Genomic DNA, 27196 nt, shown 5'->3' with positions numbered 1-27196 from the left:
TGGCCACTTTTGGAATACTTTGTTCGATTCTAGTCTCCCCACTATAGGAAGGATGTTGTTAAATTTGAAAAGGTACAGAAAAAGTTTATAAGTATGTTGCTGGGGTTGGACAGGTTATATTATAGGAGAGGCTAAATAGGCTGGGGCTATTTTCCTTGGAGCATCAGAGGCTAAGGGGTGACCTTATAGATGTTTATAAAATCATAAGGGGCATGTATAAGTCAAATAGACAAGGTTTTTTCCCTGGGATGGGGGACTCCAAAACTAGAGGGCATAAGTTTAACGTGAGAGGGGAAAGATATAAAAGAGATTTAAGGGACAACCTTTTCACACAGAGGGTGGTACGTGTATGGAATGAGCTGCCACAAGAAGTGGTTTAGGCTGGTACAATTACAACATTTAAAAGGCATCTGGATAGGCATATGAATAGGAAGGATTTAGAGAGATATGGGCCAAATACTGGCAAATGGGACTAAATTAATTTAGGATAATTGGTCAGCAGGGGCAAGTTGGAATAAAGAATCAGTTTCTGTGCTGTATAACTCTCTAACTCTATGACTCTAATATTTCTTCTGTAATGTGCTCTGTTCAAATGGCTGCTTTTCCAGTGATCCATGTTGCATATTGAGGGTGGTAATACATGTATGGACTTCCCTTACATGTGCTGGGAGGCAGTGAATTGATGTTACCCTGATGTCTCTCAGTCCAACTGGCTGATGTTGCACCAGGTTATCAAGATTAGACTACACTGATCCAGTTAACTAATTTGTCAATCATTTCACAAACACCAAGCAAGGTGAGTTCAACACTAATATTGCAATGACCAGACACCCAACACAGAGCTGAGGTGATCTTTAATAACTTTATCTGTTACAAAGTGTCTTGAAGTACTTTGGAGTGTTTCTGGAGAAGAGGTGGTGAATTCCTGGACTTGGTTGGGAAAGTTGATGTAACTTAGCAGTGAGGAGTGAAAAGTATGTGACCTATCCCCTCTAAGAATACTCCAGGTATGGGAACAGCAGGGTTAGTATCTCCGGGAGATAGCCTAATGGATGCAGAGAGGGCAAGCTCCATACAGTGCCTTCCACCCTCCTTGACAAGAGCAGGTTATGAGGCTTACCAATGCTTCTATCAGCCCGGATGCATATCCCTTGACTCACACGTAAATGTTGCCTCATCAAGTTCCCCCTCTGAGTCCTCTGTAACCACACTTCCTGTGAGCTGGCAAACGTACAGTCCTTTACCCCTGCCCTGGCTGCACTCATGCTCACTTGATTCACCACATGCTGAATCCAACTTCAGACATGTCTCTGAGGTTTATACAGTACTTATCAGCACCTTGCTCACTGTGCCAGGCAGTATGTTGTGAAGGGGTGCAAGTTCTCATTCTCAATATTCCTGACCACACCACACAGCCCAGACTCCATTACAAATGATCTCATGGTGCTGAGTTTATAGAAAGACAATGTTTTTACAGCACAACCTCTGGATATTTTGAGAACTTTACAGCTATAAAAATATTTTTGAAATGTAGCCGATGGTACAGTTTAGGAAACACTGCTGCCAAGTTGCACTCAGCAAACTCACACAAACAGGAAATTGATAACAACCATGTAGGCTGTTTGTTGTGATATTTGTCGAGGGATTAATATTGATTAGGATGTTGAGGATAATTTCCATGGTTTTTCAAATTAGTGACTTGGGACTCTTTGTATCCCCCTCGAGCAGACAGGCCTCGACTTGACATCTCAACTCAAAAACAGCACCCCTGACAGCAAAACACTCCTTCAGGCTGCTCTGGAGTAGCCTAAAGAAGGATTATACCTGAAAAGTTGACTTCTCCACCTCCCTGATGCTATCTGGCTTGCTGTGTTCTTTGAGCCTCCTGTTTGTCTGCTCTGCAGTATCAGCCTTGATTATTGTACTGGAGCCTTAAATCGGATTTGAACATGCAGTCTTTTACCCCTACCCTGGCTGCAAACAGGGACTTGAACCTGGAGCCTTGTTATTCAAAGGCAAGACTGCTACCAGTTGACACACAACATCCTTGCTGGGTTCAGATGTGTTTTGTCCCTTGCCAGTTCTGTTTTTCACCCTTCTGTTCTGTGCCAACTTGTTCAGCGAGGAGAGAGGGCAGAAGGTCAGTATCTAGTGTGATACTGAGTTTGGATGAAGCGTGGATATGGCTGAATTGCTGGTGGTATGTGGAACTAGCTATGAAGTGGTCAGCATTGAGATATGTGAGATAGAGGATCTATATGGATTTATGAACAGTGCTACTGGGCTCCCTAGATGAGTTCAGAGGCAGGAAGCAAGATGATGATAACAGCAATAACGGTAGGTTCCTACTCCTCCAGATCAGTAACATGATTTATGTTGCTGGTGACTGAATATTGAATGGAGTTGATTAAACTTTTCTTCATGTGTATATTTTATCTAAAAAGGTACTTTGCTAAGATGCTGTTTTACTTCTTTGCAGGACCATGTGGTTGTTGTAGCGTTCATTTTTCATGATGCCTCCTGCCATGACTGATCCGTTGGATATCTGGGCAGTAGATTCCCAGATCCCATCAGATAACAGCATCACTGCGGATTTCTTACTGCCCACTGGAATGTACATTCAGTTGGATGTGCCTCGTGAGGCCACCATTGAACATATCAAATCGGTAAGTAAGCTCATCACACTGTCCACTACTTTTTAATCCCTTGCTTTCTAGAAGTAGTGATAAAGGAAAGTGGTCAATATTGTTCTTTCGACCTGCCCCTCGTGTTCATTCCCTCCTCTTCTCCTCCCCCCCCCCCCCACAAGTTTAATTAAGCAGAACTTAAAAATTCTTGTTATTTTTATTGCCTCAACTTGTACACTATTCATTGATTATCTAGCAATGGTTGGTCAGCCTTGAGCATTATGGTATATAAACACGCTTACCCTCCTGTTGGAGCCTTGTATCTCCTTGATTTTTCCACCTCATTGATATCAGAATTGAGAATCCAGAACAATCCTAATGTTCTGAGTTCTGTTGGCATGTTCATGCATAACTGTTAGTTAGAAAAAAAAGAAAGCTCCTACATGAATCTGCAGTCACTTACAATTTGACCATCAAGGTTCAGAAATAGTAGAAGATGGAAATTATTTCAAATATTAACTTATCAAACATTTTTGAGGTTAAATATTTTAACCTTTGAAGCAAAGTAAAGGTTAATTTTTGCAACAATCCATATGGATTATCTTGAAGAATCCTGTTAATTTTCACTTGTGAATTTTGTTTCATGTTTATCAGGCTCCTTAATATATCTATTTTAGAAAATCACAGCAAATTCTACCTGGGGTCAGCTGCTGATAGGGGGGATAAAGTAAGTTATCAAGCCGAGATTTAAATCTTCCCTCCGAATCCAAGGTGGGAGTTAGTTTCTATTTTTTACAAGTACTGTTTGTAATCAGTACAAACAGTACTTGTTTGTACTTTGTAATTTACAATTTGAGTCTTAAAAAGAAACTGATTAAAATTTGATGCCATACTTGTCACATATGGCTGGAGATGTTGAGTATGATAAACTATGCTCCTCTTCATCGGCTTCCTCCACAATAATTTCATAAGGTAGACTATTGGCAGCAAATTGTTAGAATGAACCTATAGTTGTGTGCTGCTTCAACACTTCATCAATGGTACAGGGCTTGATATGCACCAAATCCAGAAACATTCATTCCTTCCAACACCACAAAGAGCAGGATGTGCCATTTACAAGATACACTGCAACAACTCATCAAGACCCCTTAGCCAACACCTTCCTAATTCATGACAACTGCCATAGAGAAGGACAAGGGCAGCGGATGCAGAGGAACATAGCAAGTTCCCCTCTAAGCCACATACCAACATGACTTGAAAATATATCACCGTTCCTTTGGTGTTGCTGTGTCAAAATCCTGGAATTTCATCTTCAATGACATTGTGGGTCTAAGCACACCAAATGGACTGCAACAGTCCAAGAACCTTCTCCAGGAAAGCTCAATATGGACAAATGCTGGCCTACGCAGTGAAGCCCACATCCCATGAATGATTTGATTTTTACTTTTAAAAAAGGGACTGACTTTTGTTTGCAAATCAAATCAGTATGCACAAAGTTTGAGTTCCAGTGCTGATGTCCACACATGAACATATTTCAAGTCAGGCCCACCTAGTTTCAACAAAGAATGACAGAAATTTATGCATGATAAAGTGAGCAATTATGCCAGATGACCTCTATTATAATGTTGGTTGATGGATAAACATTGACTAAGACTTCAGGAGAATTTGTATGTTTTCCAAACATGATGTGCTTTTTTTAAAGTTTGCCTCAAAGGGGATGTGGGACCTCAGTTTTTAGTTCCCACCTGGTAGGCAATGTCTCAATGATTCAGCACTTCCATCATGTTGGGCCGAACTGATGGCCAAGCTCATTTACTTAAATTCTTGGTCTGGATTTGAAATTGTGACTTGCAGGCTATAGTGCCACCACTAGTGTTGGTTGACACAAGTTATCCCACTTCATAGTTTTGGCATGTGCATTTTTCTCTTTGACGGAAGAGTCAGAATTACTAATGAGCTTTTCACGGAGTTCATTTTAATTTGCATCCTCTAATTTGGCAACTCCAGGTAATCTTTCATGCGTTGCATTGCAGCTCCTTTGGACACAGGCGCAGACATACCCACTGTACAGTGTCCTTGGCGAACAGGACTCCTATATGTTTCAATGTGTGAACCAGTCAGCTGTGCATGAGGAGCTGGAGGATGAGTCTCGTCGCCTCTGTGATGTTAGACCTTTCCTTCCTGTTTTAAAGCTTGTAGCCAGGAACTGCAATAGATCTGAAAAACTACTAGATTCAAAAATTGGTGTTCTTATTGGGAAAGGTAAGTCGGTCCTTTGCCTTGCATGAACATTGTTTTGTGTCTTGCTCATCTGCTGCGAACAGTGTTATCTGATAACATCTACCAGCTGACCCAAAATGAAGGCTGATTTCACATTATTGGTTTTACCTTTGTCAGTTTATTTGACTGGCCCTATCTAATATAGGCATTATAGTAGTTATACTGAACTTGGCCAGTACAAGTTAAATAATTATTCAGTAGCTATGCTTATGTCCTATCACCTTTTCAATAAATGTGATTTGGACCTAATTTCCGTCTTAAGTATTTAAGACTCTACAGTCTCTTTAGAAGGACTGAGTAAGCACTAGGTAAGGCATTCTTTACATTGCTTTAGTTTGTAAACTGTTTTAAAACTCAATATAGTGACATCTACCATAATCAATTTTAATGTCTATTCACAAACATGGGTTTTCCAGTCCAGTTTTGTGGTGGGTGGGAGGTATCTTTTAAATATAAGAATGTGTTGGTGTCCATTATACCCCAAACCCGATTTAGTTCCATTCAAGTTAGTTGAGAGCAAGAATTGTTATGTGCTAATCATACCACGCACTCCTATTAAACAGCAGTTTCAGTCACCATTATTTTTAATTATTTTGCTCAAGTATTTAATCTATGATTGTTTAGGACACCAATAGTCCCAATCTGGAAAAGGAAGAATTTGTATTTTTACTGCAAGTTATTTTCAGAATGTCTGATGCATGTCCATTACCCACTGACTCTTGAGTCTATGTAGTCTGACTCTGTAGCCCATGGACAAACATCTACACTAACATTACACTCACCTCTGCCGTGGCTTTTTTTATATGGAAAGATCTTGTGATTTATCACTTAATTTAAGGTTTGGCCGGCAATGGAGATTGTTAATTATTACTCCATATCTTTTCCTTTCTCATCTACTTAAACAAAACTCTCTATTCTGGGCTGTTGGTTTCCATGATTCTTAGAAAAGTCTCAGCGCTTTGTGTGAATGATGCCTTTGAAGGGATGTCAGAATGCAGATAATAATGGTGGATTGTTGTTTTCTCAGAAAATATAAAGTAAAGAATAGCCAGTACTTCCTTTTCTGTGCAACTCTTCACCCAAGATTGGAGTCTAATTCACTATTTGATTATGTAGTGTCACCTAAACTTGGGCGCAGAACAATTTGACTGTCTGGGAGAGACATGTTAAATAATAAATTGATCAAAAAAAAATTCTGATTGTGCTGATGTGATTGCCTAATAGTTGTTGTTGGGATCTAGGTCTCCATGAGTTTGATGCACTAACAGACCCTGAGGTAAAAGAATTTCGCAGCAAAATGCGTAAAATCAATGAGGAGAACATGTTAAAACGTCAAGGACTCTCCTGGATGGATTGGTTGCAGCATAACTTTCCTCCTGAGGTTGAATCTGCTGGTGTTAATAACACTGAAGACAAACTGCACAAAGACAATTTCCTTGTAGCCATCCGATTCGAGTGTTGTCAGGTATGTTGCACTAAACTTTAAACCACCCTTTTGACCATGTAAGGGTCTCCTCTTGCCAGTACTGGGATTAATGCAGGCAGGCCTGTTGCTTTTTTTACATATATGATAGGTAAACCAGAGTTTCTGGTTTATCACCTCCAGGGATTCCTTGATTAAAGGCAGTCAGGGCCAGATTGTGAGGCTGGTTGATGGTGAGAAATGGCTCACTAATAGCAATTGGATCATTTTCCCCCTCCCAAATTCTGTGCCCCTCCATTTCTCATTAAATACCCCTATTCCCACATTATTTCCCTGTTAATGAGACTCCAGGATGGTCCTGATGAAGGACTTATGCCCAAAACATTGACTCTCCTGCTCCTCTGATGCTGCCTGACCTGCTGTGCTTTTCCAGCACCGTACTTTTTGACTCGGATCTCCAGCATCTCTAGTCCTCACTTTCTCCAGGATGGTACTGCTGAGTCCAAGTGCAGTCACCTTCTGATTGACAGTCAATTGTGCCCTTAGGTTTTTGATTCAGGGAAGGTCCTCCAGTGGCGTTGGCACTGCCTGATTGGCTTGAGGTTGGGTAGATCTTACTAAGAAAAATCAGTGCCGAACTGTCTCCAGCAGACAAGCAAGACCCCATGATGCCACAACAAGATTCCACTCCTAGTTCTTGTGATATGATTTAAAATATGCAGATGTAATAAAGCGAATTGTTTCATTTTCAAAACAGTCTTGAAATTCTAACCTTGCACTATTCATTGTTGAACTTTGAATGAGCTGTATGTCATATTTGTGGCAGCATCAATGAATAGTGCAATTCACTAAACTACATATCAGAAGGGAACAATCTCTATTTGGGATGTACAGTTTCTTTTCTTACGTTACACATTTTTTGCCATATAATGCTTCTAATTTTGATTGCAGAGTGTATTCACAAAGCAATTTTGCATAACTACAGCTGCCTTTTGTTTGTACTAGTACTGAGGAATCTGCTGTACACTGTAAACAGGGCAAATAGCGTAACAGGAGCCAAGATGAAACCAAATCCCTCCTGTATGAGAAAGCTATTCTGCATAATGCAAATGTAACTTAAAACTCTTTGGAGGGGAGATTCAAGTAACAACAATTTTTTGCTGCAGTCCATGTGATTGCAATGTGGCATTCATAGATATTGACCTAAAGCTTAATTGAAATTTTGAGAAAATCCTTTTCCTGTAAGTTAGATTTTAACATGATCTTAGGAGCTGATTTGCTTTTGTTAAAGTTTTTTTTAGTCAGGCTGAATTGATCAATGATAATCAATTGAAGCTTAGGTTGTGCTAAGCAGAGGAAAGAAAACTTCAACTTGCTTCTTGTTCGAGATATGGCCATTGTCCAGATAGCTCTGCATAGTATTTTGCTCATACTTATTACTTTGGCTGCCACTAATTCCAAAAGGTAGTAACACTTTGCATAGGTTTTTTTTCATCAAACCTTTCAATTTCTACAATCTATCTTGTTTTCAAGTTTTTTTTTAAATTGACTCCTGACACCAGTTCCAAGCTCTTCAGTAGAGTTGTTGTCTTTGGCACGGAGTGAGTCAAAATCAGCATGGCTTCTGGAGAACTGATAAATATTCTTACTGGCTGAAAAGCATTTATTCAGGAAATATAAATCTGACATTCTTCCAAAGTTGGGAAGAGGTAGAGCAGCAAAACTAACAGTATTGTATTCTCATGAAGGAAAATTGGGTTCCTATCAACACAAGCAAAGTCCAATTTTGCATAAACAATGTCTCAAGATACTTACCTCCTGTTCAGTTTGTTTTCTCCAACCTTCTAGTGTACACTTCTTAATTACATTACCCATATTACATTAAGTAAAACTGGAGCTGGCATTCCTGGACTTGGTCTTTGTTTTTTTGCATTTCAAAAAAATCACTGGATTCCAATTTAGTTTGCTGTTGATTGACCTTTCGTTTTGCTTTCACTCTTACACATTTATGTCTAAAATGACTATCCTTGACTCTATGCACAGAATTGTGCTCCCAGTGGGAGGAGGAACTTTTCATGTTAGCAAGCTTAAACGATGGGAGGGGACATATAAACCAAGCAATCACAGGTTTACGGTTTATGGTAGATAGTGGGAAAGCAAGTAGAAATCAATTCCTCAGAGAATAAGTAGTTATTCAGACAGTATTGACTGATGGAGGAGAGCTAGTGTGGATGTGATATGGGTTGTCTCTTCGGTCTCTACTCCTTTGCTTTGGTTCAGTCTGGTTCCATGCTTCTTAATCTGAAACATGCCCTTTTCGTGGCTTCCCTTGCAAAATATCACAGGAGATCAATTAGTAACTGATGTAAATATGAAATTGCAGTAATACAATTCTGGCATTTGCAAAATATGGAAAATGAATCAGTTAAAGGATCCAATCTGTCACCATGCTGATACATGCTTATGCTGATTAAGAGGTAAGTTTTATATTTGACTCAATTGATTGAGATGGCAGAGAATGTATGAGACCTGTGCATTTCATGCTAATGTGGGTGTTCAAAAATCCAAGTGTTAATGTAAAAATACATTTGATAAGGTACCACAGAGCAGGCCTGGTTGAACAATTGAAACCCATGCTTCAAAGGAGAAGCAACAAAGATGTAAGTTAACAAAGGAATAGAAAAGAAAGTTGTGAATAGTGTTTCTCGGATGAGAGGAAGTCATAGTTGTGGGTATGTTTGCCGAGCTGGGAAATTGATTTGCAGATGTTTCGTCCCCTATTCTAGGTGACAGCTTCAGTACTTTGGAGCCTCCTGTGAAGCTCTGCTGTACAGTCTTCTGGAATTTATTTGGTTCCCTTTCTGCTGCTTCCGGTTGCTGGTTCCAGTTGTTCATTGTAGTGGCCGGTATATTGATCTAGGTCAATGTGTTTGTTGATTGAGTCCGTGGATGAGTGCCATGCTTTTAGAAATTCTCTGGCTGTCCTCTGTGTAGCTTGTCCAATGATCGTTGTGTTGGCCCAGTCGAATTTGTGGTCCTTGTCATCTGTGTGTATGGCTACTGGGGACAGCCGGTATTTAGTGGGTAGTTGGTATTCGTGCTGTGGATTATTAGTTGTCTGCCTGTTTGTCCTATATACTGTTTCATGCAGTCTAGAGGAAGGCGTACTGGAGTTTGTCAAGGTTCAATCAATACATTAATGACTTTAGACTAGTGGGTCAGAATACAATTTCTAAATGACATAAAACTTGGAAGTATGTTAAACAATGATAAATGTAGTCATAGATCTCATGGAGGTACAGGCATGTTGGTGGAATGGGGAGGCACATGGGTTCAATGCAAAATCCATTTGTGGGCACAATTTGGTCAGAAGAATGTACCAGAAGAATACAAACTATTGGGAAGAAAAGAGACTTGTGGATGTCAGTGCAAAATTATTTATTGGCTCATCCTGAAAATTTTAAAAAAGTTAATAAAGAGTGGGGAGTCCTGGTCTTTTTTTTAAAACATGGTAGACAGAACGAAAGCAAAAGAATGAACTAAACCTACATAAAGCACAGGTTTACCCCAAGTTGGAGCACTGTGTCTAACTTCCTGCCCTATGCTTTCAAAAGAGAAGTGAAGGCTTTGAAGAAGATGCAGAAGAAAATTGCTCACATTGTTTCAAGGGTGTGGGATTATGTTCACCTGGATAGGTTGGAGAAGCTGAGGTTATTCAGAGCAGAGACAGTAAGAGGTCTTATTTTCATAAGTCATTAAAGGTAGGATTGTGTAAATAGAAACGTTCTTGCTGGCTGAAATGTTAATATTGGAAGGGCTTGGACTTGAAAGTGATTGAAGAAGCAGAGGTGAAACAAGTGGAAGAAAGTTTTCCTTACCTTGACTGATGCTGGAGCTACAGCCCCAAAGGTACCGCCTGGCCCTAATTTCCTTTCCTTAAATGAGGGTTATTTAATGAAGTTGACGGATGCTAAAGCTGAGAATATGACTGTCCTCATCCATTGTCAATGTTTAGAACACCAACAATGTCACTGCATGTTAGTTAATAGGAGCATCTGAATGCCTAGATCGGAGAATATGGTGCTGGAAAAGCACAGCAGGTCCAGCAGCATCCGAGGAGCAGGAAAATCAATGTTTCAGGCAAAGGCCCTTCATCAGGAATGAGGCTGGGAGCCTCGAGGGTGGAGAGATAAATGGGGGGGGGGGGGGGGAGGAATTGCTGGGGTGAAAGTAGCTGAGAGTGCGATAGGTGGGTGAAGGTGATAGGTCAGAGGGGTGGGTGGAGCAGATAGGTGGGAAGGGTGATGGACAGGTCATGAGGGCGGTGCTGAGCTGGAAGATTGGAACTGGGATAAGGTGGGGGGAGGGGAAATGGGGAAACTGGTGAAGTCCACATTGATGCCATGGGGTTGGAGGGCCCCAAGGTGGAAGATGTGTTCTTCCTCCAGGAGTCAGGTAGGTTAGGGTGTGGTGTTGGAGGAGGCCCAGGACCTGCATGTCCTCGGCGGAGTGGGAGGGGGAGTTGAAGTGTTTGGTCACGGAGCAGTGGGATTGGTTGGTGCAGGTGATCTTCTCTGAAGCGATCCACGAGTAGGCATCCTATCTCCCAAACACCGGCATCTCCAAATCAATGTAGAGGAGACCGCATCAGGAGCGATGGATGCAATAACTGACATTTGGAAGTGTAGGTGAAACTGATGGATATGGAAGGCTCCTTTGGGGCTTTGGACGGAGGTGAGGGGGGGTGCTGTGGGTGCAGGTTTTGCAATTCCTGTGGTGGCAGCGGAAGGTGCCGGGAGGGGAGGATGGGTTCTTGTGGGAGGGGGCGGGGAGCATTGTCCTGGTGTGTTTTGCCTAGATTACTTGTTAGGCCTTTCTTAATAATTCAGCTGAGATGAAAAATGAGGAGTTGTGGTGATGATTAGATATTTAGAATGCACTACTTGACAATAGGGCGGATACAAATTCAAGTGTAGCCTTCAGAAAGGAATTAAATAATTACTTGACGTGGGGTCACGAGGAAATGGTGAAAGAGAGGGAGAGTGAGATTTACTGGATTACTTTTCACAACTTGATCATCCACCTTTTGCTGTAAAACGCTGAGTCAACTTTCTGAATAATTATAATTAGATTAGATTAGATTACTTACAGTGTGGAAACAGGCCCTTCGGCCCAACAAGTCCACACCGACCTGCCGAAGCGCAACCCACCCATACCCCTACATTCAAATGATCTGATTTAAACTGATGTGAAGCAGTGAATTTCTTGTCTCTTTTCTGTGGTAAAATTGTTTTAAAAGGTGGTTTTGCTTTAAATGAGTGCAGCTGGTGTTGGTGTAATCATTAATTGGGTTAGCATTTGATATAATCTTCCATTCCCAGAAGTAGTTATACAATGATACTGTAAAGTGAGGCTGCAGTCTTTGAAATCTTGGTCTGCTGACCATCACTATACAGCTGCAGGTTTGAAAAACAAGTCAAATTCTTGGCTCGAAGAGAATGACCTACTTTTCCTCCATTTCTTTTGTGTAAACAAAACGTATTTCAAAGTGAATGTGGAGCAAGTTTTTTCCATCAATGTCCCTTATCATTTTTTAAAACCTTGATTGCTTGCTTTGCTGTCGTGGAACAGGTACTGCTTGGCCTCTGGTTTCTTGCTCAAGTGAATGTTATTTGTGTGTCCACAGTAGACATTGCGGTTGAGAGCATTGCTCCTCCTCATCTGCAGTTGACATTTCGCTTGCAAGCCCAGACAATTTCTGGAGCAGGAAACCTAGACATCCAAATGCTGAGATTGTTTCTTAGCTATAGCAGTCTATTAGATCAAAATTATGTTGAAGTAATGTATTCCACATGTCTCTGGCATGGGGATGAACAATGAGTGGAAGGTTAGTGAAAAGAAACTGCCAATATCAAAAGAAAGCCCATTTACACTGGTATCAAGATAATAGGATGGCATTAGACAGAAGATTATCCTTTCTACTCTACAGGCATGGTCACAAACTCTGTCTGGTATTTAAAATACCTATTTTCCATCATAAACGAATGCTTGAGGACAGTTAGAGTTCCAAGTCTTTTATGATTTTTAAAGTCTGTTTTTCAATGCAGATTCAGAATGATTCTCTCTCTCGCTCTTTCTCTCTCTCTCTCTCTCTCTCTCTCCTTGCAGGACATCTTCAATTTCCAGGTATCTCCAAACTTGAATCCCCATCAATTAAATGAACTTGCCATTCGGAAACAGCTGACCAACCATGGAAAAGAGAATGAGGAATTCAATCCCAGAGATTTTGTGCTGCGCGTAAGTGGAAAGCAGGAATACCTGTTTGGCGAGCAACCACTGATTCAATTCCGGGTATGTTGCCAGAACTTGCACCAAATATAACAGGAAGTTTTGTAAAATATGAAGTGATTCATTTGTGTGCCTCTTACATGACATGTAACTACTACCTTGTAGGTGGGCAAAGGAAAAAGCTCCAATATTTAAATCTTTTGGAGCTTAATATTTGTGTCATATACATAAACATTTTAGATGAAACATGTACATTGCATTAACCATTAAGACTTCTGCCAAGCTTTATTTACATAAAGAAAACTGCAATCTTTATACTTTCAGATCAAAGGGTTTCTTAAAATATCCTTTCTTTATCTTTGTTTAATTTTCCCATAATTTATGCCCACCACACCTTGCCAGTTTTAATCATTTGTGGCATTTATTAGGAGAATACCAGTTTTTCTCATTCTGGCTTTCTTTAAGGCATTTCCAAATGCTTGCGCTTGTAGATTGTATACAAGTATTTGAAATCCAACTTTCCTTTCTGTTTAAGAACATTATTGACGAAAAGCAAAATCAGTCACCCAGAAAATGGGCGACACGATGGCACAGTGGTTAACACTGCTGCCTCACAGCACCAGAGACTCTGGTTCAATTCCCGCCTCACGAAACTCTCTGTGTGGAGTTTGCATGTTCTCCTCGTGCATGGGTTTCCTCCGGGTGTTCCGGTTTCCTCTCTCAAATGTGCAGGTTAGGTGAATTGGTCATGCTGAATTGCCCGTAGTGTTAGGTGAAGGGGTAGATGTAGGGGATTGAGTCTGTGTGGGTTGCTCTTCAGAGGGTCGGTGTGGACTCGTTGGGCCGAAGGGCCTGTTTCCACACTGTAAGTAATCTTTAAAAAAAAAAGCTTGGTGTTTGCTGAAGGACTCAAGCAATCTTGTTCAGCATTTGTTGTGCTGAAGTAATGATTTTATCCCCATTTGCTAGATTATAGCTCAAAACATCAAATGGACAGATTGCAATAAAACCTGGTATACAGATAGGATATGACAAAGGAAAAAGAAATTGGCTTTTATGAAATGGATTTGATTGTGATTTTGTTTGGTTTGAAAGGATATGTTAACATTGAGTGAAAGGGCAAATTGACACTTTTCATCAATGTTAGGAGTTATTTACTTTAGAACATAATATGATTGACTGTCTCATCTGTAATGAAAATTTGTTGCGGTTGTCAAAATGTAAGTATAGTTTTCTGAGCAGATTGTTGGATTTGAGTTATTCATGATGCCTCAGTGAGATAGAAGCTGTCCAGAAAAGAAAAGACAACAGATTATCAGATAGATATGGAAAAGCCTCAAGGAAGAGCTGAGTAATTTTAATAGCATTGAGTTTCCTATATCTCTTACAACAACATTCTCTGTTGTTTTGTTCTTGGGTGCCCCCCGCCACAGCCGCTTGGATTATGTGTTTAAACCTCTCAGATGCGATAGAGTTCCTTCTGCATTTCTTCAGCTTACTTGACTGAGATTGTATGAACATCTAACAAATGTAATTCCTGCAACTGTATTTGCCTTGAATTGTCAAACGATCGATGGAATCCCACATACTGCAAGATTGTTACAAAATGCATGGCCACTTTCACGACATTGTAACTTTTTATCTAACTAGTGTTGCATAAAATGTAGAAATGTGATATAAAGTGATGTACTTACTATAAATAGCACCTACAAATTACAAAAAAATTATAGAACCACTCATTATAGAAGGCGGAGTAGAAGAAGCTTTCCCTTCAGAGCAAATTACCTTCAGAACAGATTTTTGCTGAAGTCTTGCTATTATTAACTTCTTGTATGTTGCTACACCCAGTACCTTCTGATAGTCAATCAGTGACTCTCTTTCTAGTGTGAGTAGTTAATAAGATCAGAAATATTGAAATGATTCCTGATTGAGGTACTAGAATTTTAGTTGTGGCCTTCAGATCCCCTCCCAGCTAGATGTAAATGGTCATGTGTACCACTCAATGAATTAAGTGCTGATGGTATTACCCAGCAGCCAGGAGGATTATTTACAATGAGTGTATGCTGGTGTCCTTGGAAAGTGAATAGTCCAGTTATTGCAATCAAGCTGCTCTGGGAGGAGGGGCACACTTACTTCTGCTAGAAAAGTGGGAAGAGTTTAGATGCATCTTTTTTAAAAAAAACAATCAGGAGCTGACAAGACACAATAAAATATAGGCTTCTAGGTGTTCAGTGCCATCAGTTGCAGCATAATAGCAGTTCTGAGTTGATCAGCACTTGTGTGCTGTTGCTACACTGAGATGGTTTTCATAACCATGTATATTTTTGTATTATTCCAGGGTTCTTCACAGAAGCATTATAAAACAAAATATGACACCGAGATACATGAGAAGATATTAGGTTAAATGACAAAACTTTGGTTAACAGGGTAGTTTTGAGATAGTGTAGTAAAAGAGGAAAAGAGACATGGAGGTGTATGGAGGGTACTCAGTGCAAGTGAAAGTGCAATCACCAAGGTAGAAAAATTAAAATAAGAGATACTCAAGAGTTCAGAATTAGATGTGTACACATATTTTGTGGGGCTAGAGGAGATTGTAAATCGGTTTGGGACTGAGTCCAGGGAAGAATTTGAAAATAAGAATAAGAATTTTAAAGTCAGGACATCACTTGACCAGAGCCAGTGCAAGACACTGAACACTGGTGACAGGACTTGGTGCAAATGAAGACATGAATGGATCAGTTTTGGACTTACTCACATTTACAGGGTAGAACATGGAAGAGCAGCCAGAATAGCACAGGTAAAGGAATGGGGTTAGGGTGTCAACAGTAGAAGAGCTCAGACAGGATTGAAGTTGGACGATGATTCAGATGTGAAAAAAGGCAGTCCTTGTGATGGCAAACATTTATTGGAAGCTTATTTTGGGGTACAATGTGAAACCAAGATTGCAAACAAAGTACACTTCGTTTCTCATGTAACAGTGATTTTTCAGGAGTAAAATTTATCTTCCTTTCAAATTTCCATTTGCAAATTTCTCATTTTCAAATTTATTTTTGTTACTACACTGTCTGCGTGGCTTGTATTTTTGACTCTGCATTTCTGTATGTGGGGAGGAAGATCCTATTGTATGGTTTAAGTGTCCCTCTGGAAAAGAGCAAGGTATCCCATGCAATCCTTGATTTCTATACCTTTTCCAGTATATAAGAAATTGCGTGTCAAAAGGACTCCACCCTCAGCTGACATTAGTGGACTGCAGCACAATTAAGGAGATGTGTGATCGCGAAATGTCAGCTATTGGTATGGCATTGCATCGGAAATCATCCAATCTTCCTCTTCCTTTGCCACCCAAGAGACGGACCATTTCTGTAAGTGATTGTATTAGTAGCTTTCATCTTGATTTAGTATCTATTATTTTAAAAAAAGTGATCTTTTAATTTGCATTTTTTAATCAAACGTGTCATGGTAAAGTTTCAAGCATAGCTACTTCAGATTTCCGTTATGTTAGCTGTTCTCTGCTGGATTGTGGTGGGGACACTATGACTGGCTCCTCTGCTTTTAAGTATGGAAGAAAATTTATTTGAGATCTGGTGATGTCCAGTTTCTAACCTTGAATTCAGATGAATAGGGAACAGCTGGGTTGCCCATCGAAGTATAATCTGCAAAAAGTCTAACTACTTGCGAAGGGGGCAGAAAGGAAAGAACAATTGGAAAAAATGAGCATGGTATAATCTGCTCAAATATACTAATCTTGGCAATATTAATTATAAAATTGTTTATTTCAAGAAAAAAATGGTTACCCAGAAATCAAGTAAAAGTCTCTTTACCTCCCAGTTAGTCAGTTGGTAGCAGTTTTGCCCCTATGTCTGAAGACCTGGTCTGAAATATCAGCTAAAGGTTCATGCTAAAAAGTGCTGCCCTTTTGAAGGTACCTTCTTTCAAATGAGACATCCAGCTGCCCTATGAAGTGGATATAAAGCATCAGATGGCAGTATTTTGAAAAAGAGCAGGGAGTTCTCCTTGGAGTCTTGATCAATATTTATTCTAAGTCCAGCACCTATGTACAAATAATATGGTAGTAATTACATTGCTCTTTATGGGACATGCAAAATTACATTGGAGGTGAGGCACGTTAGGCTAGCACTGAAGTTGCTACAGAAATTAGATGAATTCAGTTCTTTTTAAATGATAGTTTCCTTATCTGGAGTAAAATGGTAACACCTTTTGAAAGGTACTGTCGTTGGTAAGTGAAAATGTGTATTTTTTTTCAAAAGTACTGTTCAATGAGAAGCTATGGTTTCCATTGACTGTCAAAGAAATTACATTTGCAGTGTTGTACATTTGATGTCAGTGAACACAGAATTATGAGTGGAAGGAAATGTCTGAAAATAGATTTGCTGTGCTCTATTCTAATGATAGAAAAGCAAGCGATTGTCCCATTGTGTCTAGAATTAAAGGTTGAATGTTTAACACTGAGTTAATGCAAATTTGTCTATTTCTATGCTTCAAGGTATAGAAATTTTTGTTAAAAAAAACTATCTTTTGAAGTTGAATTAAAATCCATTTGGAGCATTAATACACCTTCAGAAATTCCACGTATATCTCACCAACCATTAGCTTTCTTCATAATCTCCAACAAATACAACTGAATTTAACGAAAAATGTCTCCTGCAGTAATTCTCTGACATTCCATGTGTTATTTATGACTTCCTTGTTAACAGCAGAGTCATGCAAACACTTTTGCCAGCTGTGCTTTCCTTATGCTTCCTAGAAATAGCTTTATCACTTATTTACTAAATATAACTAACAGTCTGAAACAGAAATAGGTGTAAAATAACTAGGAAAAAATTAAATGACCTAAAAATGCACCACTCCTTTGGTTCACAATGGTTTACTGTAATTTAATCACTTTATGAGTAGTTTAGCTTTAGTGTAACTGCTTTAATGACACACCATGGTTTCCAAACAAAGTTTTGCTCAGCACCTGACTTCTTAAATTGAAACCTCATACTGCAAGCAGATCCCAATTAATGCAGTATTTTCTAATGTACCTATTCAGATACGTTATTACACACAATGCTGTTTTTGATACCACACTTAACGATTACTGTTCAAAGATCAAAGTTGCTTATTTGTTTATTTTCTATACCTTGTTTACTAGCAAATGGCAGGTAATGTTTGGGATATAAACAGTCCTTTCAAGATTGTTCTTGCTCATGGGATCAAAATAAATGCAGATGAAGCACTACGAGTAAGTACTGTAAAGAACTCTTTAATTTGAATGATAAAAATGTGTATTCTTTCCAATAAAATTCTGAGTTGAAGCAGAGGACATCTGCCCACAAATTTGTATTAATCAAAGTTTTGAGGTGGCCAAGAAGGCTTTTGTGGAACTTGATTTACCTGCAAATGTGCTCCACGTTATTTTTACTGTTTAAAAAAGCGATGCAGTAACGTGTGAACAAAACCTTAGTTTTCTGAGCTTTTTGCAGCCTGACTTTGTAATGGGCATTACAAAATGTCAGGAGTTAGCTCCAGAAAAGCTCAGCAATCTTAAACAGCTGACTGTGCTGTCTTTAGAATCATAAAGATGTACAGCACAGAAACAGACCCTTCAGTCCAACTCGTCCATGCTGATCAGATATCCCAACCTAATCTAGTCCCATTTGCCAGCACCGGGTCCACATTCCTCTAAACCCTTCCTATTCATATACCCATCCAGGTACCTTTTAATATTGTAATTTTACCAGCTTCCGCCAGTTCCTCTGGCAGCTCATTCCATACACACACCACATCCTCTGTGTGAAAAAGTTGCCCCTTATGTCGCTTTTAAATCTTTCCCTTCTCGCCTTTAATCTATGCCTTCTAGTTCTGGACTCCCCAAACCAGAGAAAAGATCTTGTCTATTTACTCTATCCATTCACCTCATGATTTTATAAGGTCACTCCTCAGTATCTGACGCTCCAGGGAAAACAGCCCAGCCTCTTCAGTCTCTCCCTGTAAACATCCTTGGAAACATCCTTATAAATGTTTTCTGAACCCTTTCAAGTTTCACATTTTTCTGATAGGAGGGAGACCAGAATTACACACAGTATTCCAAAGGCAACCTAACCAATATCCTGTACAGCCACAGCATGCCCTCCCAACTCTTATTCTAAATGCACTGACCACTAAAGGCAAACATACTAAACGCCGCCTTCACTATCCTATCTACCTTGACTCCACTTTCAAGGAACTATGAAGCTGCACTCCAAAGTTTCTCTTATCAGCAACACTCCCCAGGATCTTACCATTAAGTGTATAAATCCTGACCTGATTTGCCTTTCCAAAATGCAGCATCTCACATTTATCTAAATTAAACTCCATCTGCCACTCCTCGGTCCATTGTCCCACTGCTCAAGTTCCCGTTGTACTCTGAGGTAACCTTCTTCGCTGTTCACTACACCTCCAATTTTATATCATCTGCAAACTTACTATCCATACCTTCTATGTTTGCATCCAAATCATTTATATAAATGATGAAAATAGTGGACCCAGCACTGACTTGTGTGGCACATGGCTAGTCACAGGCCTCAGTCTGAAAAGCAACTCTCCACCACCACCCTCTGTCTTCTACCTTCAAGCTAGTTCTGTATCCAAATGGCTAGTTCTCCCTGTATTCCATGTAATCTGACCATTCTAACCAGTCTACCATGCAGAACCTTGTTAAACACCTTCTTGAAGTCCATATTGATCACGTCCGCCGCTCTGCCCTCATCAATCCTTTTAGTTATATCTTCAAAAAACTCAATTAAGTTAGTGAAACAAGCACAAAGTTACATTGACTGTCTCTAATCAGTCCTTGCCTTTCCAAATCCATGTAAATTCTGTCTCTCAGGTCCCCTTCCAACAACTTGATGTCAGGCTCACTGGTCTATAATTCCCTGGCTTGTCCTTACCACCTTTCTTAAACAGTGGCACCACGTTAGCCAATGTCCAGTGTCCAGTGTTCTGGTACCTCAATTGTTGCTTTCAATGATCCAACTATCTCAGCAAGGGGCCCAGAAATCACTTTTCTAGCTTCCCACAGAGTTCTAGAGTACACCTGATCAGGGCCTGGGGATTTATCCACCTTTACATTATTTGCTAAAGCTATCTCATGATCTCTTTAGTCCTCCCGATCTCCCTCTATAATATGGACATTTTTCCCACATTCTGTATCTTCCATATCCTTCTCCACAGTAAACACTGCAAAATACTTGGTTAGTATCTCTCCCATCTCCTGTGGTTCCACATGTAGGCTGCCTTGCTGATCTTTAAGGGGTCCTATTCTCTCCCTAGTTACCTTTTTGTCCTTCATGTATTTGTAGAATCCCTTTGGATTCTCCTTAACCCTATTTGCCAAAGCTTTCTCACGTCTCCTTTTTGTCCTCCTGATCTTCCTCTTAAATGTACTCTTACTGCCTTTAGTCACTTCTAGGAATTCACTTGATCCCTGCTGTCTATATATCCTGACATATGCTTCCTTTTGCTTGACCAATCCCTCAATTTCTCTAGTCATCCAGCATTCCTTACCCCTACCAGGTTTGCCCTTCACCCTAACAGGAACATACTGTCTCTGGACTCTCATTAAACTCATTTTTTTGAAGGCTTCCCATTTTCCTGCCATACCTTTTACCTGTGAACATTTCCCATTTCTATCCCTCCACCCCCTCAACAATTTTTGAAAGTTCTTACCTTCAAAATTGTTCTTCCTCCAGTTTAGAATTTCAACTTTTAGATCTGGTTTACCCTTTTCCATTATTATTTTAAAGCTAGAAGAATTATCAATGTGACACAATCTGCCATGTTGTCAATGCAGCCAAACACATTGTGTTACAGTGACTGTGTGTATACAGCCTCAGAGAGCAGTAATTACAGCTTAGATTCTGCGATGTTCAGAAATAGTTTACTATAACCAATCAGGGAGACAAATCTGCTCCTCATTCTATTCTATGGAATAGTGCCTCAAATAATCAAGAAGTAGTGCATATGTACACTTTCAGACGAGTTGCAATACTCAGTGCCAAAGCACAGTAGCTCCTTCTTTGCACTGACAGTGTGTAATGTAATATGGTTCAGTCACCCAAAGCATGGCACAACTCCACGTGATGGCCCTGACAGAAATACAATTGCAATCTAATAGTTTTCAGTAGGTCACCTTTTGGATACATATTTTACTACTTGTACTAGGCGACATGACAATTGAACCGCTGTCTGTATTTCAACTTCAGTAGTAGTCTGATTTTATTCAGAATATATTTGTACCCTCTCTAGAGAGAGAGAGAGAGAGAGAAAGAGAGAGAATGTCGCCATTAATGCAACTTGATCCAGTTGATCTACATTTCCATTCTACTTCATTCTATATTCTTTGCTCTCTTTGAATATTTATTTCTGGTTTCTGTCTCTCATGCCCCTGGCTATCCTTTACAGTTTCCCTCTTCCAGAATATTAACACATCTCATTCCTTCTCGTGTCTCAAGTGATACATTACGTACTGTGTAAGAGCCAGCTGGGACTGTACTTTCTTGGCAATGGCCAAAGTGCCATGATTTGTGGCTGAGCCATCTCTGGCTCAAGGTCACTAGCCTGAACAGTAGTCACTCTCCTCTAGCTTTTCTGAAGTGATTTGGGAGAACATCTTATAGAAATAGCTGAGTAATTAAAATTACTTGGAGATCGTGAGGACTGCAGATGCTGGAGAAGTTAGAGTTGATAAACTGTGGCACAGGAAAAAGCACAACAGGTCAGGCAGCATCTGAGGAGCAAGAGAGTCGTCATTTCGGACTTCCCTCTTCATCAGGAATGGGAAGAGGGCTGAGAAATAAGTGGGGCAAGGGGAAAGGTAGTTGGGATGGTGATAGGTGGGTGAAGGTAGAAGGTGATAGGTGATGGGAAGGAAGATGGACGAGTCCGGTCAAGAGGGCGGAGCTCTGTCAGAGAATTGGATCTGGAATGGAGTGGTCAGACAGGTGATCTGGAAACTGGTGAATTTAATGTTGAAGCCATGTGGTTGTAGCACTCCCTCCCCTATTTATTTCTCAGCCGCGTTCCCCCTCCCCAGTCCTGATGAAGGGTTATGCCCGAAACATCGACACTATTGCTGCTCAGAAGCTGCCTGAGTTGCTGTGCCTTTTTCCAGTGCCACACTTTATTGACTAGGGAAATTACTTTAAGAGTAGAGCGTGGTTTGACTGTTGGCTATGAAATTAAGGCAATTATTATATTTGTCATTGTATGAATTATCTGTGCAGATTTGAAAGAGAATGGTCAAGGGTGTGGCAAACAAAGTAAATGGAGAGAGAAAATGTGCAATTGTCCATTTTGGCAAGCAGAGCTAAAATTACTGATATTATCTGAACAATGAGAGATTGTACATCTGATGCAAGGAACCTGGGGCTCCTACTCCATGAAGTGCAAAAGGCTAGTATGTAGTCACAGGAAATAATTCGGAGGCTGATAGAATGGTATTATTTATTGTGAGGGGGAATTGAATATTGAAATGGAGAGGTTATGTTTCAATTATATAAGGCAGGGTTGTTTAAGGAAGGGCATAAGTGCATTATAGGAAATTCAGGTTAAAACCTGAAGTGGACAGGTTGACTTGTCAGGCAAGATTGGACTGACTAGGTGTGTATCTTCTGGTGTTGAGATGCATAGAGGTGATTGGATCAAAGCACCCAAAATCCTGAGGACTCTTGACAGGGGAGATGTGGAGGAGGTGCTTCCTCTTATGAGATGACTTTTTTTATTAACAACAAAGTGTTGTCGTTTCAAAACTGAGTTGAGGCAAGATTTTATTTCAAAAAGCAGGTTGAGTCTTTGGAAGTTTCTTCCTATATTTAAAATTATAATCAAATTAGCCATGATCTCTTTAAATGGTGAGGCCAGCTTGAGGGGCTTCCATCTGCTCCTTTATTCGTATGACACTTTTGCCTGGAATGTCTTTATACTGAAGCTTCTGAGTCTGCATTGACAAGTCCTGTATACAAAAATTATGTTGGTTACATTGGTAATGATTTTAGCAGTCATAGAATCCTTACAGTATGGAAGGAAGCCATTCAGCCCATTTGAATTTGCATTGATCATCCCACCCAGACTAAGCCTTTCCCCTTAACCCCACATTTCCTATTGTTAATCCACCTGGCCTGCAAATCCCTGAACACTGCAGCCAATTTCATTATGGCAAATCCACCTAACCTGCATATCTTTGGACTGTGGAGGAAACTGGAACACCTGAAGGAAACACATGCAAACACTGGGAGAATGTGCAAATTCCACCTACACAGTCACCAGAGGCTGAAGTCGAAACCAGGTCCCTAGCACTGTGAGGCAGCAGTGCAATCCACTGAGCCACTGTGCTTGTTAGTGGCGAACTAATAATACTTGCCATTCAGTACACTGACAGCTGCACACACAGATTTGGAGGGTTTTGGATGACAATGTACAGTTAATAGAGAACTGTTTCAGCACGGTCCCCTTTGCTAGGAAATCTGAGATCTGTTTCAACAACCGGTTTTCTTCAAACAACCAACCAACGAAACAAACCCCTAACCTCCACCTCCCCCCCCACCCACCTAACACAGAATATTGCATGTTCTTCCAGTTTGGGGAAAGAATCAAACACCTGATTTCATTTGATAGTTCATTTCAAAATGTGGTCAAGAAGAACTCCTTTTGACACATTATCTGTGTTCTTCCTATTAGATTACAAAAGAAAAATTATACAATGTTAGAGAGGAGTTGTTTGTGAATTGAATCATTGTGTGGTGGAAAGGGATCGAAGTAAACTTCCTTTTGCTCTTTTGTCAGTTTTAATACATATGTCATAAAATGTCATCATGAAAGGATTCCCCAATTTGTGTTCACACTGATAACAAACAGAATTTCATCGCAAATCTATGAAAAACCCACAAATTAATTTAATACATGCAAATAATAATGTGCTGATAGTTCTCTATTTAGTCATTTATTGTAATAGAATGCTTGCTGCAATTTTGTGTCCTCTGCAATTAATTTTAACTCTGAATGATTTTAAGCCCAGTTTTTTTTTAATTGACTGATTCCAATGCTGGAATACCTGTTTTAAAGGGAAAAAGAGATGAGGATCTGTAAGAGTTTATCAAACATAGCAAGTATGTGGTTGCTGTTTGATTGAGTTTATCTGCTGTACAGCCTTGGTAAGTCGGGTTTGTGTTATTGCAGTGATTTATGTGTGAAGAAAATCTCATTGGTCATGACTTGTAAAAAGGATTTCACATGGACCCTCTTGTGAAATTACACTGTAATTCTGAAACAGTCCTTTGCATTTTGCCACGGCCCAGATCCTAATCATTTGTTTTTTTTGTTCTCTAGGTTCAGGTCAGGGCTGGGATTTTCCATGGAACTGAACTTCTTTGTAAACCTGTTGTAAGCAATGAGATTTCTGGAAAAAATGACCTTGTATGGAATGAGACACTGGACTTTGAAATAAACGTTTGTGATCTGCCAAGAATGTCCCGACTCTGTTTTGCTGTGTATGGGGTGATGGATAAAGTGAAGAAACAGAAATCAACAAAGAACGTGAACAAATATCAGACCATCCGGAAAGCAGGAAAAGTGGTGAGTTTCTCAATGTTGTAATTTTTATCTATGCTTTCTTAGCATTGCTTAGACAAAATATTGATAGGAACTGTGGTAAGTGGTTTCATTTTGTAAAGGCTCTGCAGTTAATTTGCAATAACAGCCTGGAAACTCAACTGGCACTTTAAACATCCAGACTCTCCTGCTTGTTTCCTTCTTTAAAGGCATTCCCTATAACTTGTGTCTTTACCAAATTATTGATCACCTGCTCTGATAGCTAATGTGATCTAATGTCAATTTTTTTTTATGGGGCAGTAAAAAGCCTGGTGACATTTTGAATACATTTAAAGGCATGGCATTAATGTAAATTATTGCTGTTATTGACACCAGAATAAAATATCCTGAGGACTTTGAGAATAAAGAGTCTTAGTCTGCTTCTTTTAGGAATCAGCTCAATCTGTTATTGTGTTGTTGTTGCCATAGTCTTACCAGACCATAGGGGCTGCTCTCTCATTACAGAGAAATAACTGGTGGTGAATTAACCTGAGAGCCACCAGACCTCAAGTGAGGGAAGAGGTTGGGAAGGAGAGTCCGCCATGGTGACTTCAAACCAGTGATGGGAATTAAACCCACGCTATTGGCATCACACTGCTCTGCAAACCAATAATCCAGCCAACGGAGCTTAACTGATTAATCTGTTATACCTTACATACCTTTTTTTTTACCTTACATACTTTTGAAAAGGTTACATTGGTGCAAAACTTCACACCAATAATATTGTGTGAATGTGTTCCTAATTATGATGCAAAACAGTTTAATTCTATTGCTTGTAATCACAAGCTATAATTTTGCAAGGCAGGAGTTATTTGTCTTTAACATGCTGTGTGGCTTGAGGGAGTAGTGGGGGCCTGGAACTTGAATTCATGATTTGGGTTTGCTGCTCCAATTCACGTTTTCTCCTTGCTTATCAAGTTTAGACAAGAGTTGGCCAGGACTCCATCTAGTGGATCAGCAATATCTTACCAGCTGTTGATCAAACAAATTCCAGGTCTCACCCTGATAAGTCACATCCCTGCACTTGGACTCTTAAATTCCATGTTCTATCAAATCTCCCATTTGCCTCTGGTTGTCTTGTTTAATTCGGTCTTCTGGGCAACATTTTATTGCCTCCAATCTAGCATGGGAATGGATGATTGTACAGAATGAGCAAGATGCACCAACCTTTTTAGCATCAGTTTTGTTGTTCCTCAGAGGGTTATCAATGCATGGAGTAGACTTTTGGGTCATAATCGTATCCTTCCTTCTTCTGGTTTCTGGAGTAGGTTCTCCTAATTTAACACTCAAAGTTACGGTGTCATGTCAGTGAACCCACTTCTCAGCCCCTCCGAGGCCAGAAGTGTTCAATGCTGTTGAAGCACAAGCTCCTTTGCACGGTTGCCCCCCGCCCCCCACAATCAGTCCCACTTCCATTTTCTTAGTGCTGTAACAATTGCTGCAATTAAATATAGTTCATTGCCTATGAAGTACTTTAACAAGTCCTAAGACTGCAAAAGGCCTCAGTTAAATGTGAATCCTTCCTTCCTTCCTTCTCCATTAGCACTATCCAATTGCATGGGTGAACACAATGATATTTGACTTCAGAGGACAGCTGAAGAGTGGTGATCTGTCACTGCACTGCTGGTCATCATTCCCTGGTAAGTGTTCCCTTGGGTGCAACTTGCTCAAAGTGAATTAAAAAAGATATTTGTTACATTTTCTGAATTTCTTTTCCAAAATCCAAGTAATTCACAAGTGAGTTATCCTTCAACTTCCAGATGAATTGGAAGAAATGTTGAATCCCATGGGCACAACACAGACAAATCCATACACTGAGAATGCTACTGAGCTACATATTCAGTTTCATGAATACAGTAAAGTAGCAATTTTCTATCCTGCTTTCGACAAGGTAGGTTTAAATTGTATCTTAAACGTGATATTTATTTTTGAGTTTCTATCAGAACATGTTAATACTCATGCTTGGATTTTGTTTCTGACCCTGTTATAGTTTTCCTTGAACTGTTTTGGTGACATCTTCTGCTGCTCCTGGGCTATTTCAGAGAGGATGTAGTTCACTTTGTTTTTTTTTTTGTGTTGACTCTTTCTATTCAACAATATGAAATGAGGTGCAGCACAGTCAGATACAAATTAAACTGCAATTCTACTCAACTTTGCATCATTTGTCTGACACATCCATTCCTCCGTTTCGCCATTTCAGTAGATTGTCTTCAGCTATTCCCCACTATGTGGTCGGATTATGTCCCGAACCCAGAGATAACAGAACAACGTTCTTATCGTGCTGCCTTACATAGTCACTATCCTTTACTGGCGATTAACTAGCAAATGAGTGAATAAGAATAGTTTGGGAATAAGATACATTCACTTGGAGAGATAAAGAATCGCATTAAAAAAAATCCATTTGAACCAATCTGAACCAAAAAAAGGTTTGACTTGAACAATCTCTAATGCTTTGCTCACTCTAAATGACAAAAGAAAGATTTTTTTTATGGACTACCATGGATTGGATTTAAATCTGACACATTGTGTTGTCTGAAAAAACAAAGAAAAACAGGTTTTTTTGCAAATTCCAAATTGCACACAGCAGAGCATTGAACAGAAGAGCTTGGGGACTTGAAGGAAATTGTTGAGCCATTATAAATTGTACCAACTCTTCAGCTCCTAGCTGGTTTGGCATAAACCCATTTTCTCATTTCTTTTTACCTCATTTGATTTGCTTCCTTTCAAAATATCAATTTAATCTAATTTTAAATGTTGTAATATTTTAAGTAACAATGAAGCATGCTTCATTTAACCTTCAATGCTGGGTTGATAAGTGATGGTAAAGATAATCTGACCTGCCCAGATCTCACCCTTTTGATTCCAAGATGACCTATTTTTATCAGATTATAGCCCAGACTGAAAATCTGAAAATTCCTCCAGTGTGGGTGGGAAAAAAATGCCCTTTAAG

General features: G+C 39.8%; 1 protein-coding gene across 2 annotated transcripts in view; it reads left to right on the top strand.

Moving 5' to 3' along the window:
- The window catches only part of pik3cb (phosphatidylinositol-4,5-bisphosphate 3-kinase, catalytic subunit beta), a 196201-nt gene that overhangs the window by 93938 nt on the left and 75067 nt on the right, over positions 1-27196 (top strand). For both annotated transcript variants that reach the window (XM_043702026.2, XM_043702027.2), the window contains 9 exons: positions 2480-2666; positions 4661-4889; positions 6149-6372; positions 12499-12681; positions 15813-15980; positions 17774-17863; positions 23986-24231; positions 25790-25886; positions 26007-26137. In XM_043702026.2, coding sequence (XP_043557961.1) covers positions 2511-2666; positions 4661-4889; positions 6149-6372; positions 12499-12681; positions 15813-15980; positions 17774-17863; positions 23986-24231; positions 25790-25886; positions 26007-26137 — 1524 coding nt within the window. In that variant the 5' untranslated portion in view covers positions 2480-2510. The remainder of the gene's footprint in view (positions 1-2479; positions 2667-4660; positions 4890-6148; positions 6373-12498; positions 12682-15812; positions 15981-17773; positions 17864-23985; positions 24232-25789; positions 25887-26006; positions 26138-27196) is intronic.

The sequence above is a fragment of the Chiloscyllium plagiosum genome, unplaced genomic scaffold (genome assembly GCF_037043375.1).
Source record: "Chiloscyllium plagiosum isolate Xiang-an unplaced genomic scaffold, Cpla_swu_hap1 HiC_scaffold_13, whole genome shotgun sequence".
Classification (NCBI taxonomy): Eukaryota; Metazoa; Chordata; class Chondrichthyes; order Orectolobiformes; family Hemiscylliidae; genus Chiloscyllium; species Chiloscyllium plagiosum.
The sequence above is the reverse complement of the archived record's forward strand: the minus strand, read 5'-3'. Positions and strand labels throughout refer to the sequence as shown.